Source organism: Macrotis lagotis, chromosome 2, assembly GCF_037893015.1.
Source record: "Macrotis lagotis isolate mMagLag1 chromosome 2, bilby.v1.9.chrom.fasta, whole genome shotgun sequence".
NCBI lineage: Eukaryota > Metazoa > Chordata > Mammalia > Peramelemorphia > Peramelidae > Macrotis > Macrotis lagotis.
Window position 1 is genome coordinate 278,076,369 of NC_133659.1, and position 18,737 is coordinate 278,095,105.

An 18,737-nucleotide genomic window follows, 5' to 3' on the forward strand; every position below is an offset into this window, starting at 1 on the left:
AAGTGAGAAAGGAAGGAGGGAAGGAAGAAGGAGGGAAAGAATGAAGGAAGGAAAAGAGAGAAAGGAAGGAAGGAAGAAGAAAAAAGAAAACATTCATTAAATACTTTAAATGAAAAAACAATTTCGTTAAATTTCTTATACCCTTAAAAACAGAGATATTCAGTGTCACATACAATCCTTTTTTCTTTTTTATGTATTTAAATATTCATGCAAATATTTAAGCTCATAATAAAAAAATTTAAATTAAAATATTTTAAAGAAACTTCTGATTCATCTTTAAGAAAATGAAATATTCTAGAAGATTTACAAAACATTTTGAGCAAAAACATTGAGTAATGTCTCAACAAAATCTGCAAATGTTTTCCTTATTAAAGTTTTTTGAGTAAAACTAACTTGGGAAATTCAGAAATTTCCATTTATCTTTTTTCATTTATGAATGAGCTTGAGAAACTCTCATTCTTTTTGACACTTGTAAAACTCATTTCCTTCCATTCTAGTGCCCAGCATTAACTAATTCTATTTTCACTGCTTTTTTTTTGCCTCAAGCCTTAACTGACTGCATGGTCTTCTTTAGTTTCCTTATTCTTTGCAATTTCTGTTGCTGATTCCTTTTTAACTTCAGATCTTTGAAGGCACACTGGATGCTTTTTGTTTCTCGAGTTCTTTTGTGTTGTTTTTTTCTATTTGTCCTTGGGAGTCATTATACTCTGTTGTCCCTTTTCTTCTTATGTCTTAGAATTTCTTAACTTTCATCCACACTCTTGTGCTTTCAAGCTCATTAGTTCCATTAATTCCACTCCCAATTTGCTTTCCTGAAATCTTACACTTTTAAGCTGGCCTGTTCTATGAATCCACTTCCTAGCTATAGCCAAACCAGGCAACCCAAGCATCATTAGGTAGTAGGTTTCCACATTATAGTCACTTTCTCAAGGTTTCCCCCCATTATATTCATTTGCTCAATCAACTCCACTGAGAGGCTTAAAAAATAAATAAATAAATGCATTCAAGGTGGACTTTTTTTTGAGAATCAATGCCCTTACTTATACCTAAAAAAAATCTGCCAGCTCAGGTCAGGCCTCTAGAAACACAGGGAATGCTCAACTTATAGCATTTCATTCTTAGAGCCCTCACAATTAAAGACACACTATTATCTCTAAATTTATGGATGAGAAATAGAGGTACATGACCATATATATGTATATATATATATATATATATATATACACACATATATATTTATACATTTTATATATATATATATATAATTTATTCAATTCTAAGAACATTGATCCCAACCCAAATGTGTCAGGAAAGTTGACAACTTTTCCCTCTAGTGCTATTTGCTATAGAAAAACTTATGTGATTTCATCAATATTGGTATTCCCTCTTAGCTAGGCTGTCTTTCAGAAAGAACATAAAGACTACTGTCCCTCATTGGTCCAGTGCTCAGTCTTTCTAACTTAGTTTAAAACTCACTGGATCAGCCTCTGAGAATCCAACCTCTGTACCACCTTGAGGCTTTTGGAGTTTAATTTTTCATATGTATATTTGATGAGGGAAATTTAGGGAAACATTTCACAACAAAAAGGGCAAACAAACTTCCCTGGATCAGCAAACAATTGTTCCCAATCTAATTCTGGGATTTTGCAGCAGGTATGCTTTGTCCCCAATACCTCCTTTTTCCTTTCATTTCTTTCTTCTTTTCTTTTCTTTCTTTCTTTTTTTTTTTTTTTGCAAGGCAATGGAGGTAAGTGGCTTGCCCAAGGTTACACAGCTAGGTAATTATTAAGTGTCTGAGGTGGGATTTTAACTCAGGTACTCCTGACTCCAGGGCCCATGCTCTATCCACTGTGCCATCTAGCCTCCCCGCTTCCTTTCATTTTTTAAATCCCTATTGTACATAAATTTAAAAAGTGATGCTCACTCTAACAGATACAAAAGTTTTTTTCTTTTCTAATTTATTTCTATAAGCATATATCTCTAGAAATAATAACTAGCTTTTATAGTAGTGCTCTAATGTTTGCAAAGCACTTTATGATACACTATCTCATTTGAGCTTTGTAATTTTAAAGAGGATGATATTAAAGGGAGATATTAAAAGCTTTGCCCAATGAAGCACAGTTCCTAAGTAGTTCTGCTACTAAGTAGCAGAATTTGAACCCAGTTCTTCCTGATTCCAATTCCTATGCCAAGAATAACAATATATTTATGTTATATGGATGGGTGGCAAATCTGTCTTAATCCCTGAAAAAAAAAATCTTACTCCCATTAGCCCCACCCCTTTATTGAAAATGTTGAAAATTTCCTTCTTTTTAAAATTGTGATTGTTTATTATATGTCTGGTAAAGTAGAAACCTTACAACAGATTATATTTTGGAAGGACTACTGAGAGATATTTGTTTTTTTCCCCCCCAGAAGCATGTTCTTTTGCATTTTACTCATCAATAGCAGCTCTGATAATGGTTACCTGTTGAAACAAAACTTATACTGATCACGTTCTTCTTACAAGTGACTGGCAGAAAACATAGTGATGGTTCCAGAGAGTTAATGCAGCTTGCAAAGGTAGCCAGTATACTTCAAAGAGTTCATTTCAGCTTGTGATCCTTTCCAATCAGCAAATAGAAAGTAATTTCTATAAGTCCTCTTTTTAATTGGTTTGCATCCACATACTGCCCTCATAGGTTTTGTTTACATAGCCTATCATACAATGTGCCTCCACAATCCTATGTCTTTCCAAAGCATATTTCTCCTGAGATTTGATATATGACTTTCATGTTTAATTACCATATTAAACTCAATGCTCTGTTTCCTCCAACTTCAACTAACTTCCCTTCTTGGGGGGTGGGGAGTAATGCATAGCTTTTTGCTATTTCTGAACATCAAAGGTGTTTTTTTTTAACAGTACTAGGAAAATGATCAACTCTACCCTGTTTCCAGGCAAGCCATGTTAGAAAACGCTATTCAAAATGAAATATATTCTCTCTTGTAGAAAGAAACTGGGTTTTCTGTTCTCAATTGGCAAAGTCAAACCCTTCAGGTCACCGACTTAAAATCTAACAGAAGAGGATTGTAAATAGTGCAAATAGTAGTTGCTCTGGCTTATAAAACACACAGCTAGACTGAGGCTATGTATGAAGACACATAAACTTAGATGGGATAACAATTCTAGAGTTCTTGAAACAGGTCCAAATTCAGTTCCCTTCATTTTCAGTTGTGGGTTTTCTTGACCATACAAATTACTACATGGCGGGGGGGGGGGGGGGGGGGGGGCTTTCAAATACTTGTCAACTATATATGGATACAAGAATTTCATAGTTATTTCCTCCATATTTCTAAGATAGATGAAAACCTTAAGAAAATAAAAATCTAGTTAATCCTCTAAGCTAGTTAACTATACAAAATTAAATATTTTCAATAACAAAAATTACCTGACCATGCTTTGGATCAGGAATTCTGAACCTACTTGTGTACTATGAAAGCTTCTGAAAGTCTCATATTTCTCAAAATAATATTTTTAAATTCATAAAATAAAATACATAGCACTGCAATAGAAACTGAATACAGCTGAAGTATTACCAAATATATATATTTTTTAAAAAAATTCACAGACCCCAAGTTAAGATTATCTCACTTTAAAGGAGATTTGCAAACAGTTTTGGCAAAAAGAAGTTTGTTTGTTTTACTATTTCAAGGTTTTCTATCTCATTGTATTTTCTATGTCATCATATGTTTTGGAGCATCTCCTCAAATACTAATAATAAAGACTTTTCTTCCTTTATCCTGAATTGTATTCCAGAGTCCAAAACTCATTTTTAAAAATGACTAATTTGGACAATAAGATCTGCCTAAACTAGGTTTTGCTAAAACAGTGCCTAAATATATAAAATTTGACTTTGTAACCACAACTAGAATGCTTATTTTTCTAATTTTTTTAAAAGTAAGATTGGCATCTTCCTTCATTTAAAAATCTTTCTTTGTCAGGAACAATCCTACAGCTGCTCACTACATTAAACAAAGCTAATTTGCTTTCAGTGTTTGATGAACAATAGAGGATTTGAACCTGTCAAAGTCATACATTTAATTATTCCAATATGCTACCTTATTCCTAACCACATAATATACATGGAAGAGTAACATTTGCATGATATAGAATGTCAAAAAAAAGTTTTCTTTTTCATGGTGCCCTCCCTGCCAAGAAGGCATAGTAAAGAAATAATTAGCCATCTCTTAATCTGAAACCAGTTGAATTCTTTCCTCAAATTATTTAAATTGATATTAAAAGAATAAATATACTTTTAATCATTATTTCCCATAAGAATTGTCAAAGTACAGACCTCTGTGATTTTCAAGACCTACAGATGTTGTCAATGATAGGCATAAAAATTAGCATATGGAAAAAAGTACTTGTGGACAAAACCTTTGGTCATAAAAGTAAAGGATGTGTGCCTGTACAGATGTTAGAACAATTCACATGATAAATACTTACCTTCAAAGCAAGAACTTAATAGTATACTTCTAATTTCTATTTAAAATTTAAAATAAATTATTTTACTTTGAAAATAGCAGTCTAATATTTCCATTTTGTACCATGTTTCCAAGTTTTACTTTCCAATGAACTTGCTGGGTTCCTTTCTTTCTCTCTCTCTCTCACTCTTTCTTTCTCCCTTCCTTTCTTTTTCTCTCCCTCCTTCCCTCCTTCCTTCTGATTCAGAGAATTTTATCTACATCAAATTCCAATAGAATACTTTCCACAGAGTGAACTTTCAATAGCAGTTAATAACTAACCAGATTAAATTAAATCTCAATGAATTTTGTGATATACATAATAATAATAATAATAATAATAGTACATTTTCTTTGATACTTAAAATAATTTTATACCATATTTATCAATTCTGGATTATTTATGCTTAAGAATAGAAATCAGTTAGCAAAGTAGACATCTTATATACCACTCTGAGTCACTTTTTGTTTATTGGTAGAAAGGTAGTTCAGTTTGGAAAATACTATTTTGCCTTTAACTTTTAACTGACTTTCTCTAAATCTATATAAGCCTCCCAAATAAATCAGATATTTTTATCTCAAGTAATTGACATCTTGAAATTATTAGCCCCCAAAACACAGGCTGAAAAGTCTTCAATAATAATAGATTATACCTATTAGTGAAGTAACAGGCTATAACCTACAATTCCAGATTTATAGAGTCACATCAACTTAAACAAGATTCATAAAGTCATACAACAACAGCAACAACAAAAGATTGTGCTCGCACCTTAATGCCTAGGAAAAAATCCTGACTTGTCATTCCCAAACAACCATATGTTAATGAATAGACATTTTCAAATTTTAAAAATAAACATAACACAAAAAAAAGTAAGGAAACTGCTCTAGTTGTATTTTTCCTAAAAATATTTAGTTCTTGGATTGAAAAAATGCATTTTTCTATAAACCATTTGATAGAAAGAGAGGCAATTCCTCTAAAATGACTCCAGAATTCCTTCAATAAAATATTAACCAGTAAGACACAAGTAGATTTAAAACTAAGTATCTAAATGACTAATATTACTCATTTGGAAAAAAAGAAAAAAGAAAATTTAATGGCTCTCTAGTTTCACTATTGACCTGAGTGTATATTTTGTTTTGGGTAGAGAATAAATGCTTATGAAGATCTTTATCTCTTTAGCTTCTCAAAAACATTTGCATTGATAATAATAATAAAGCTTTATCAATAATCACACAATAATATCACATTTTTTTTTAGGTTTTTGCAAGGCAAATGGGGTTAAGTGGCTTGCCCAAGGCTGAACAGCTAGGTAATTATTAAGTGTCTGAGACCAGATTTGAACCCAGGTACTCCTGACTCCAGGGTGGGTGCTTTATCCACTGTGCCACCTAGCCATCCCCTATAATATCACATTCTAATATAATATTTGAGAAAATAGCTAGCATTTAATTAATATTGATGTTTACAAATCATTTTATATGTTTTCTCAAAACCTGATTAAAAAAAAAAAACTAGACATATCATAGAAATTTCTCCATCGAACGAATCAGTTCAGGACAATCCTGGGTCAGTGTACAGGGAGGGATCTGTTAAAGACAAACCACTTGCCTCCTGACATGTAAGTTGCACAGATTTAAGTTCTCCAAAATGTTTTTTTGTAGGTATACCAGAAAGAATAACATACTACTTTAAACAATGATCACTCCCAACCCCCCACCCAGCTTTTTAGATGGACCTTCTACAGATATCCAGGACATATAATGTCCTTGGTCGAACTCTCAGTGATCTCAAGTGAACATCCCAAAATGAGTTCAAACAGTCAATAACACTATAGTTTTAAAATCTCCTGCCCAAACTGCTTAAAATCAAAACTGTACTTGATCTGATGAAACTACTCTTTAGAGAACAACATAAATAAAATATACTTAGAATAACATTGTAAATGTAAACATACCTGAACCAGAGTCATATTTGGTTTCTGAACTGTAAAGAAAAAGAAATTTCTTACATTAGAAAAATGGTAGGATAACTAAGTTATTTTATGAGAACAAGATGGAATGGTTATAAATTCTCATCTCTTTGAGAATCAAGAAGAACCCAGAAAACTGAGAAGCAAACACATATTTACTTTATCTGAAATATACTCTTTATCCTAGGACCTGATAGAAGTATATAATCATACAGATAGCACAATATGGAAAAGATATTAACTTTTAGTTTGTTTTGTATGGGAAGGGTACTGAAGGGATGATACAAAAACACCAGAAAGTTTCATGGGTTTCCAGTGATGTAATAAATAAATAGAAATGGAATACCCCCAAAAAATGAACAATCACATTTATTATTATAGATTTCCACTTTTCAACATGAAGCATTTTTTCTTCCCAAGCACTTAGTACACAAGCACATGAACCCAGGACCCCATACATTTAATAAGATGGAGGGGGGAAAAATGAACCCTGGTGGGAACATTACGTTTCAGATATAGGTTAATACGGGCTGTAAATTTAGAAGCCTTTGAAGCTCTCAATTCAGCTGTGGGAAAACTTCGGTTGGGTAATTACTCTCGAGATGTAGCTGATGTGCTGTCAAGCAGAATTAACCTTGTGACTAGACCTATCTGTACAGGCTACTATAAAACAGCATTGTCTATATCGAGCACACAAACCAATTAGCAGGCATGCTCCAGTCCGATTTATATCGCGTAACAATCAGTAGTACATATGTTCACAGCTGCCACTACAAGACGCAAGTACTGACCAGCAGGAGTCCTGCTCAAGGAAGCTACATTGACACAGAAGATTTTCTGGGGAAAAGCAGTTAACTAACAAGGAAAATATTTTTCCCAAAAAAAACTAGGCCAGGATATCAATGTACTTTTGAAAGTCATGGCTTTCTCTATTCAGGTTCCCTTCACTAAGTCATCAAAATGGGAAATGGGGCGGGGGGGACATAGAAAGATGTCATGGTCCTTATGGTTTCTACAGATCATGATTTTAAATTACTAACCTGAATAAATACATTACATCAGAATTCATCTTCTCAAGCATTTCCCAAAAGATTTTATTTGAACAAAGGCAAACTTTGGAAAGATCATTATTTTCACAGTGGCCATTGCCAGATGCCAAAGTCACTATATTCTTCTGAATAAATATCATAGAAACAACAAAACCAATAATTCTTTTCCCAGACTTTCTTTAAAGTGTTAATGTATCAAATAGCCAACATATGTATTTCCAGATCAGGAAGATAACACCAAACACAAAACTGGTTTTCCTCTCAAAATTTTCTCAGACATTATTTAGTATGTAAATGCTAAATGTTAGCTTATTAGGGGAACAATATAAAATAAACACTTATATACCTCAAGACAATGTTCTAGCTGAGGAACACCACCATAAGAAATGATATGTGCAGCATTTTAAAAAAATATCTATGCATCTTTCTAAGCCATTTTAATCAAAACTAAGGGAGTCAGAAAGCAAAAGGTTTTTATTTCTAAGGGAGGAGGAGATGTTAATCCAAAATAAGAACTGTTGTATTATTAAAAGCCTAGACTGTCCATATGTAATTCCATAAATTAGAATAAATTTGAATATAGGTTACTTCTAAAATTTAGGCTGGGAACCTAAAATGTGATCTTCTTCAAAGGAAAAAAATGTACATATTCATGGAAGTTCTGGGATACCCCACTCTTATATGTGAACTTCTTGGTTAGTTATTCTACTTTGACAGTTCACAAGCCCCTACAACTGCACCTATATTATCAGTACAGGACAATTTCAAAGGAATGGAAAGAAAGGGGGGGGAAAGGCCTCCCCAAAAACTCAGGCACATTCTTCCCAAAATGCACACATCATTAGTAGGAAAAGTGGATGTTCCCAGTCAACACATGAAGATACCATGAACATGTGAATAGGTATATATATATACATATATATATATATATATATATGTATATGTAAGCACACATCCATAACACAGGAGTAGAAAGGCAACTTATGCCTACAACACTAATAGGATGCTAAAATATTTTGGTAATGTCATTTCACAGCTCTTGCTGGACTACTATCTCTCTCTCTTCCCTTTCCTCAAATAAAACTCCAGAAAAAGTCATCTAGGAGTATCAATCTGCTACCTCTGTTTTAATTCTCCTCTAAAACCTTAATAATTTGGACACCATTTTCATCATTCAACTGAAACCATTTTTATCCAAATTGTCAATGTTCTCAATTTCAGGGCTAATAGTTTCTTCTCAATTCATATCCATTTTGACTTCTCTGCATTTGACAACTTTAACCAAAGTCTCCTCCTAAATATTCTTTAATCTCTAGATTTCTGTGCCACAGTTCTCTCTTGGTACTCCTCCTACCTAGTTGATCACTTCTCAATTTACCTTTGCTGGATCTTTATACATGATATGTCCACTCACAGTTAGAATAACACAAAATTTCATCCAGAGCCCCCATCTCTTCTATGTTTTCCCACTTGGATCTCATCAGGTTTTCATCAATTAAATTATCATTTGTATCCAGATGACACCCTAGTCTCTAATACATCTTAGTCTTTCTTCTGAGTTCTGGTCCCATATCATAAGCTACTTCTTGGAAGTTTTTAACTGAATGGTCTGTTGGCATCTCAAGTTTGACATGGGTCAAAGAGAACTCATTTTCCCCCACAAAACTCAGCTCTCTTCCAGATGTGTCTATTTTTGTTGAAGGTGTGACCTGTACTTAACTGTATCCCTCAGTTGCTTTTTTATCTTTTTTTGGTAATCCACCAAAGTATGCAATACTGGTATCATCTTTGACATTCAAATCCTCTCTCATCCCTCCATTCACTCCACATCATATCTCAAATACATCTCCTTCCTTCAACTCACATTGTCATCACCAGATTATTCCCTGTCCTCCAAGGTTAGGGCTTTCTACTGCAAGGTTGCTTTCAATCAAACTGGCATGCATCTCATAGGTACCTTTTTACATTCATGTTGCCCCCCCCCCCCATTAGAATAAAAGTACTTTGAAGGCATAGTTTTTGCTTTTTTCTTTGTAGCTCCAGCACTTAGCACAGTGCTAGAGCACAACTGGAATTTAATAAGCATTTAATATCTGGTGGATGATGCTCCACTTGTCTTATGGCTTCTGCTAGGCAAGGCTAGGCACTTTATTAATAATTAATAGTAGTCACATTATATTACTTATTTCTATCATATTCTTTACATTATTTTAAAAATCATCATATAATATAGAGCACTTTTCAAGATTTAACTCATTCAATCCACACAACTTTAGAAAGTGGGTACTATTATTAGTATGTATTATAATTAGCCTCATTTTACAGAGGAGGAAACTGAGGTAGTCAGAGGTTAAATGACTGTCCCAGGGTCACATAGCTAGTAAGTTTCTGGGGAAGGATTTAAATCAGGTGTTCCTGACTCAAGACCAGTGAGAAGTATAGGAACTACCTCTTTCCCTTACAGAGGGCAGTATTATTACTCTTTTAACTTAGACTCCATCAGCTCTAAGAGAAACTTTAGATCCGAAGCATTTAATTAGGGAAAAAAAATCTCCATTCTCGGAGTTTTCCCTTTAGGTGCTTTTCTCTACAAAAGAACCTTCTCCTATTCCTTTCATCAAGCTCTTCAATGACAGGTAGGGCCAACCTTTAAAAGTTAACCATCCAAGGAGCACTGAGAATGAGAGTTCTCTTGAAGTTTGTTGGAGAAGATGGACTCATGAAGCCCTTCCTCATCTCCCCAACTGCCAGTACCATTCTTCCCAATCCACTTTGCATATTAATGATATTGTATTTATTTCTCTTTATAGCTATTCTGTATGTGCTTATGCTTGGTACACAAGAGGTGCTAAATAAATGCTTACTGCTTGCTATTCCAACTTAAAATCTCCAGTCGGTGGCATTTCTTGATTATCAGGCAAACTACATCTCTAGAAAAATGCTATTGTTTAATGAAAGGAACCATATTTCAGGGGAACTTCTATGGTGGGAGGTGTGTCATTAACTTTGAAATTTCCTAGTTCATTCTTATTTATAATGTTTTTCTAAAAGATATATGTCAATACATCTGTCTGAATGCATCTCATTGTCTAAGCAACAGGCACTCCATCCACTTAGTATACCCTTTGTGGAGTGCTAGGCAAAATTGTGGAGTTCATGGGGAGGTTCTGTGATGTTCTGGAGTTGAATGCAATCAGCACAATGGTTTTTATAAACAGGAGCATTTGAAGGATCTCATCACCAGTAGGGAATCCTTCTTTCATTTGGATTTCATATAAAGATCCTCTATAGTGACAAATACTTTTAGCTGCCACCATGCCTCACCTGATATTAATAGAGTGGAAATGTTGGGGTTTATATGCAGAAATTTGGGGGTTCAGCATAGCATATCTGAGAAAGAATTCACTAAACAGGGGCTCTCTCTAGCAAACAAAGATCTGCATATTCTCATATAAGGAGAAAAGAAGGAAAAAGAGAGAAAAATATTCTCACTAGGTCATTAAATCTGCCACAGTGAACTCTGGAAGTCAAAAGTTGGTGCCACCAAGGCAGTTAGAACTTAAAATTAAGTTATAAACATGCTTGTCTTTTAGGGGGGGGTTGGATATCAAAGACCCCAGATGCAAATAGGTAGACTCTGATAAAGTAAAAGGACAAGGATGGCCTTAAGCAAATCTGGAGCAGTGGGAAACCAGAAGACAAAAAGTCCTTAGACAAAAGCAGAGAAAACAGAACAAGTAATTAAGGTATTAAGATTCTCAATTTTAGCAAGGACCCAGGAAGGATACTCAGAGTATATCTAAATGTTGGGGAGGGTGCACATTTATTGGGACCCCCATTAGTAACATAGGACTCTGATATAGACAGAGCAGACATTCTGTTAGAGAAGGCCTTTTAGAATGGATTTTTTTTTTACCAAATCAAATATTTTTTAAATCAACAGAGTAATATCCCATATTCCCTTTGCATTTCATTAAACTGTGCTAACTGCTATGGTGTATTCTCTTGAAGAATAAACATCAAATACAAAAAAATATTAATCCTTGAAAGAAGATTAAAAATGTAGCATAGTCTTTTTGAACTCCAAAATCCAGAAATAAACGTTTAACATGTGAAGTTCAAAACGGTCTATATTTCCCAATATACTATATCCCTTTGAACTTGTAACTCCTTTGTAATAATCAACCTGTTGGTTGTAATTTTATAAAGCATTTTTGTAAATTTTAGAAAAATAAAATTTTATTTATAATTTTATAAAATTTTATAAAGTATTTTTTTAGTTAAACTAGTTTTTCAATAGAGGATTTCAGTTTTTCCAGGAATGGTACTGTCAGTCATTTAGTTGGAAATCTGTAATCCCAAACTTATATAAATATAATGTGTGTGTTTTCTTTTAGTTATAAAGAAGGTCAGTTCCATCTAAAAGTTTCATTTACACAGAAGTCAAAAATACTTTTGCTTGGAACTTTCTCTGTTTTTTATTTTTGAGACCTGTAAGTATCCTGAGGGTGCCTATTTTCACACCTTGTCTCAATCTGGGTTCACACCTCTTTTGTTTAGGGTAGTTGCATCAAATGGTAGAAAACACCTGAGGCAAAAAACTAAGTAAGTGTGAAATCCAGTCTGCTAGTTATTCAAAACAATCAATTATTAGTTCAAAATGTGCCAAGGTTTCTTATTTTTTAACTGTTATCTGAAAGTTCTAAAGCTCCAGAGGAAAAAAAATTTAGAGTGTGTATTTAAGAGAAGGGGGTTAAAGCCTGATCTTGGAACTCTCCATAAATGGAATGGAACATTGAGAGTGCATTCCCATTATAGCCTAGTTGGCTTTAGGCAGAACTTTTGTTAGCAAATGTAAAAATGAAGCTACAAAAAAGGGATACCCTCAAGAAAGCTTTTTTTTTCTGAAACCCAAGGATTTTGTTAAAATTTGTTCAACATTACATAGTGATTAAATTTTTATAGCATATGCCATACATATTTATATTAAAACCTGCCCAATAAACAAAAAATTGACCAAAGGAAAAAAATTTAATGTTGGCTTAAATGAAAAAGTCTAATTTAATGAAGACTTTTACTACATTAAAGAAATAGGCCTGAAACAAGGTTTCTTAATCCATTTTTGCATGATAGACTCCTTTTGCAGTATAGTAAAGTTTATGAATATCTTATGCTTTTTTAAAATTCATAATAAAATACAGAAGTTTACAAAGAAAACAAATTACATTGGCATACAAATGTATTTTTCCCCATCCAAGTTTACAAACCCTTGGGAATATAGAACTCCTGAACTATATGATTAGCTAGAGAAAACTGAAGGATAATCCTGAAAAGACTTTACCAAAATACAAGATTAAGTTATTGAAAGTTTTGCTAACTCAGAGACCTCATTGTTCCCAGTTCTGCTTATCAGTTGGTGTTGAGTGAGATTATGTTGGGGAAGGTCACCTAGTCTGAAGCTTTTGTAATATTTGCTATCCAGAAAATAGCAGGTTACCCCAACAACTGGGGAGGAGTTGAGACAAATTGTCTTCATTTCATTCTGAAAGTTCTCAATAAAAGCTGACTTCATCTTGAATCCTTTGCTGATCTCTAGTGATTAGCCTGTCAACATACTACCTTGACATATTTTTTAATGAACTGCTTTTAGTTCTCTTTTTTCTGCAGTTCTGCCTTGTTAACCAGGACAAAAGACCAACTATGATTTTCTTTTTAACAAAGTTATCATATTGGTGCAAGTAGAGATATGAGAAAACAACAGAACACTGAAGGGTGAATTCATAAATTTAATTTTATCTACAGTAAGATTTTTGTGTGATTCATACAGCAGGAACTTAATATTTTAAGAAGGTTAAAAGAATTGATCAAATTTGATTGAAAAATTGAGGAACTGGACTATGAAAGAAATAAATTGATTACAAGAAATATAAGGGGGCGGCTAGGTGGTGGTGCAGTAGATAGAACACTGGCCCTGGAGTCAGGAGTACCTGAGTTCAAATATGGCCTCAGACACTTAATAATTACCTAGCTGTGTGGCCTTGGGTAAGCCACTTAACCCCATTGCCATGCAAAAAAAACAACCTAAAAAAAAAGAAATAAAAGGAAAATTCTACTTGTCCTTCAAACTCTTATCCTATGTCCTTCTCCACCTTAGAATGATATTAAAGTATATTGGAATAAGAATCAAAAATTTGGGTTCAAATTTCAGCTCTGCCACTAGATGTCTTGGGCAAAAAAAACAGTCATTCTGAGTCTGTTTCCATATGTATAAAATGAAGAGAGTAGATGATAGCTAAAACAAAATTCTAAAGGAGTTGTTGTTATTCATCAAAAAGGAATAAGACATCACAGGGTACTTGACTTTTATTGAATTGGATTTAAGGGAGTTAGAGGTGAAGCTGTAAACTCCATTCTCTCTTCCAGAGTTGTTGAAGTCCAGTGGCAAGACAAAAGTCAAAATAACCTGCATAGGATTAGAGGATGGTTTTGGTATCTGTGGTGTCTGATCAAGTTCTAAACACTATAGAGTGCCTGCTTCATTTATCTTCATGGTCATTGAAATAAATTGTTCTCATCCACCTATTCTAATACGGGAAATCTTCACATGTTTGGAGTAGACATCCTCCTAATTTTTCCCATAGGATTGAGATCTGTTGTTTATTCTCAGTCTGGTTTAACCTATCAGGATAGTGTTATGGCTGCTGCACATGTTTTTGGAGTGGCCAGTGAAAGCTGGGTAAATGGCTGGAAACCAAAGGTAAATAAACAACCCTGAAAAGGGCTCAGCAATCCCTGACACCAGAGGTGCTAGTCCTCCCTGAACACCCCATATACCAAAGGATTACTCTTTTCAATTCCTACAACCATATTCTGCCTTGAAATGTCATTTAATCATTTTATGTGAGCAAGACTTGTCTTTACCCCAAAGTCCATAAGCTCCCTGAGAGAAAGAACTCCCCACAGTAGAAAGAATACTAGTTCTGCAATCAAAAACTATGACTTGAAAATTCTACCTCTAGACCTTACAAGTGACAATGGGCAAGTCACATCACCCTGACTCCCTAGACCTCATTTTCCTCATCTATTAAGACTCTCTGACTTTTGAAGTCCTTTCTAGTTCTTGTTCTATGATACTGGAGAAGCTATAGACTCCACAAGATATGTCTAGGACAGCCCTAACATATTGAATATAGGTACCAATCAGTTAATATTTGAAGAGAAAATATACTATAAAGTATAAAAAAATAATTATTTGGATCTTCCTGTAAATATGTCTACCTGAGCAATAAAAAGAATGTTCAGGTTCAAAATATCTACTCCAAAAATACTCTGAATTTCATACCAGATGAAATAATGATCAAGTAGATGACTTTTTTCACTCCAGAAATGCAAAAGAAGTCAAAAAGAAGGGCTAGGGAAAAAACAGAAAATGCAGTAAAGTCAGTACTAGTCTATTGTAGTCTGCCAGCACAAGACAAGATGACCAAAGACAAATATAACCTGCAAAATCTTATGTCCTAAGACACATAGAGAATGTGTGTGTGTGTGTACGTATGTGTGGAGGTGAGGGGGCTTCCTTGAGAAAGTCACAGGGTGGAGAGTGAATGGAGAGAAGTCAGGAATTTCCTTAAGTTCTCCTGGGTTTCCCCTGAGAAACATTAGTCAAGCCTCTAAATGGATTCTGGACAACAAAACCCACAAAAGAACAGAGTAGAGCATTTTCAAGCAAGGTCTGTCTTGAGTGGAACAAGAGAATGCCAGGGCAGGGAACTGAAATCCAGCACATGCAGGCTGTGGGGCATGGCAGAGACTAGCCATAGACCAGCTGGAGGTTTTTAGCTATAGGAGAGATCCTGGGTCCAAGCTCAGTAGGTCAATGGGTTTACAGATCAGCTGGGAGAATTCCCACACAGGTACCCCTGATCCCCTATTCAGACCATGGGTCTGAGTAGGACATTCAAATCCTGTGAGCAAGTTGCTGCTGTTCCCAATATGGAAAGTGTGCAAGCAGGTCCCTCTCCCAACACAAGAAGCTTGAGACAGTGCCCAATAACACAACTCAAAATAAGAAAGAAAGAGCAAAAAAAAAGTTAAGACTATAGAAAGTTACTTTGTAGTCAAGGATGGGCAAATCTCAAAAGAGGAGGGCAGAAAAAGTATTACATGTGAAACTGCAGAGGAGAATATTAGTTGTTCTCCAGTCCAAAAAGACTTCTTGGAAGAACTCAAAAAGTATTCTAAAAATCAAGTAGAGAAAATGGGAAAGGAAATGCAAGTGAAATTCAATATCTTGCAAAAGGAAGCACAAAAATTGTTGGAAGAAAGCAAATTCTTTATAAACAATTGGACAAGTGCAAAAATAAATGGAAAAAGATAGCATGTCCTTTAAAACTAGAATTGAACAAATGGAAAAGGAGATGAAAACATTAACTGAAGAAAATAATTCTTTTACGAATAGACAGGGCTAGAGGAGGCTAATGACTCTATGAGACATAAAGAAAACAGTCAAGCAAAATCAAAAAAAAATGAGAAAATTGAAGAAAATGTAAAGTATCACATTGGAAAAATAACTGGCTTGGAAAATAGATCCAGAAGAAATAATTTAAGAATTATAGGTCTACCTGAAAGCCATGATCAGAAAAAAGAGCCTGGTCAGTATCTTTTAAGAAATCATCAAGGAAAACTGTCCTGATATCCTAGAACCATAAGGTAAAGTAGCAAGTGAAAGAATCCATCAATCACCTCCTGAAAAGGATCCTAAAATGAAAATGATAAGGAATAATGTAGCCAGATTTCAGAATTTATCAGATCAAGGACAAAGTCCTAGAAGAAACCAGAAAGAAGCATTTCAAAAGCCAAGGAGTCACAATCAGAACTACACAGAACTTGGCAGTAACAACATTAAAAAAAAATTGAAGGGCCTGGAGGAACTTAGATTACAGCCAAGAATCAACTACCCAGCAAAACTGAGCATACTCTTTCGGTGGGAAAAAATTTAACAAAATAGAGCACTTTCAAATTTTCCTAATGAAAAAAAAACAGAGCTGAACAGAAAATTTGATCTTCAAACAGGAGACTCAAGAGATACATAAAAAGGTTAATGGACAAAAGGAAAAGATTTTTATTTAATAAAATTAAACTCATTACATCCCTTCATGAGAGGAAGTTACTCATAACTCTTGAGAATTGTATCTCTATTAGAGCGAATATATTCAGGCTGAATGTATGGGCATAAGTTGATTATGATGGAATGATTTTTAAAAATTAAGACATTAAAAAAGGAATTGTTTTGGGAAGGGAGGAAGGGGGAGGCAGAATGAGGTATATTACATCACATAAAGAGATTCAAAGAATCTATTTCAGTAGAGGGGGAAAAAAGGTGGGTGAGAGAATTTGCTTTCATCAGATTTGACTCAAAGATGGAATAACACATAAAGTCAGTTGGATTTAGAAATTTATTTTACCCTTCAGGATTTAGGAATGGAAAATGGGGGGGGGGGAAGGAAAGGAGGGACTGATAGAAGGGAGAGAATGACAGAGGGGAAAATAAAAGGAGAAATGGGAAAGAAAAGGGAGGGGGTTGATAGAATGGGAACATATTGAAGGAGGTGGTATTCAGAAGCAAAACATTGGTGAAGAGGGATAGGGTAAAAAAAGAAAGAAAAGTACAAATGGAGGGGAGATAGGATAGATAAAGAGTTAGTAACCTTTAGGACACAGTTCCAAAGTAACTTCTAGAATGACTGAACCAATTCAGAACTTTCACCAACAATTATTGATATACCTGTTTCCCTATGGCATCTACAAAATTTATTTCGACCAAAATTTATCTTTTTTCTTTGCAAGGCAATGGGGTCAAGTGGCTTGCCCAAGGTCACATAGCTAGGTAATTAGTATGTGTCTGATGTCGGATTTGAACTCAGGTCCTCCTGACTCCAGGGCCGGTGCTCTATCCACTTTGCCATCTAGCTACATACCACTATTGGATTATCAAATACCAAATAGAAAGGAAAAACTTATATGTACAAATATATTTATGACAACTCTTTTTGTGATGGAAAAGACCTAGAAAGGAGTGTCAATCTATTGGGGAATGAATGTACAAATTATGGCATAGGACCAAAATTGTGCTTTAAGATATGATTAAAGGGATGAATTCAGTGAAACTTTAATACACTTATATAAACTAGTACAGAGTGAAGTGAACAGGGGAAGCTAGGTGGCGCAGTGGATAGAGCACCGGCCCTGGAGTCAGAAGGACCTGAGTTCAAATTCAGCCTCAGATACTTAATAATTACCTAGCTGTGTGGCCTTGGGCAAGCCACTTAACCCCATTTGAAATGCAAAAACCTAAAAAGAAAGAAAGAAAGAAAGAAAGAAAGAAAGAAAGAAAGAAAGAAAGAAAGAAAGAAAGAAAGGAAGGAAGGAAGGAAGGAAGGAAGGAAGGAAGGAAGGAAGGAAGGAAGGAAGGAAGAAAGAAAGAAAGAAAGAAAGAAAGAAAGAAAGAAAGAAAGAAAGAAAGAAAGAAAGAAAGAAAGAAAGAAAGAAAGAAAGAAAGAAATCATGAGTGGCTGGACTATAGAAAAGATTTGTAGCTCTTTTATGGGGCAAAGAATTGTAAATTGAGGGGGTATCTATCAATTGGGAATGGCTGAACAAGTTACAGTATATGAATGTTATGGAGTACTATTGTTCCAGAAGAAACCATGAATGGTCTAGACTCCAGAGAGGTATGGAAAGAATTACAGGAACTGATGTTGAGCAGAGCCAAGAGATCATTCCTATTAACAACATTATGAATTGATCAACTATGATGGATGCAGCTCCTCTCAGCAGTTCAGAGAACTAAGATGACCCTGAGAGACTTGGTATGGATATAAGGTCATCCACATTCAGAAGAAAAAACCAAAAACAAAAGAACCCACCCCCCAAAACTCCACAGAATCTGAAAGGATACCATTTTCATTTTTTTAAAAAACTGTGCTTATGTTTCTCCTTTCCTATCCCATAGTTTTCTTTCTTTTTCCTTAATCCCTAATTCCTCATACATAAAATGAATTATATATAAACACGTTAAGCATAAACGTACATGCGCAACTTTTATCAGGCTGTTCACTGTTGAGGGGTAGAGAGGGTGGTGGAAAAATGTGTAACATAAATATGCAAGTAGAATAATATTGAAAAATTTTCAGAACATGTAATCAGATAAATTAAA

The 18,737-nt window shown here is 34.5% G+C and overlaps 1 protein-coding gene across 1 annotated transcript in view; it reads right to left on the bottom strand.

Annotated features, from left to right (window-relative positions):
- The window catches only part of LEMD3 (LEM domain containing 3), a 286,239-nt gene that overhangs the window by 84,317 nt on the left and 183,185 nt on the right, over positions 1 to 18,737 (bottom strand). Inside the window, 1 exon segment of the mRNA XM_074226213.1 lies at positions 6,459 to 6,487. Coding sequence (XP_074082314.1) covers positions 6,459 to 6,487 — 29 coding nt within the window.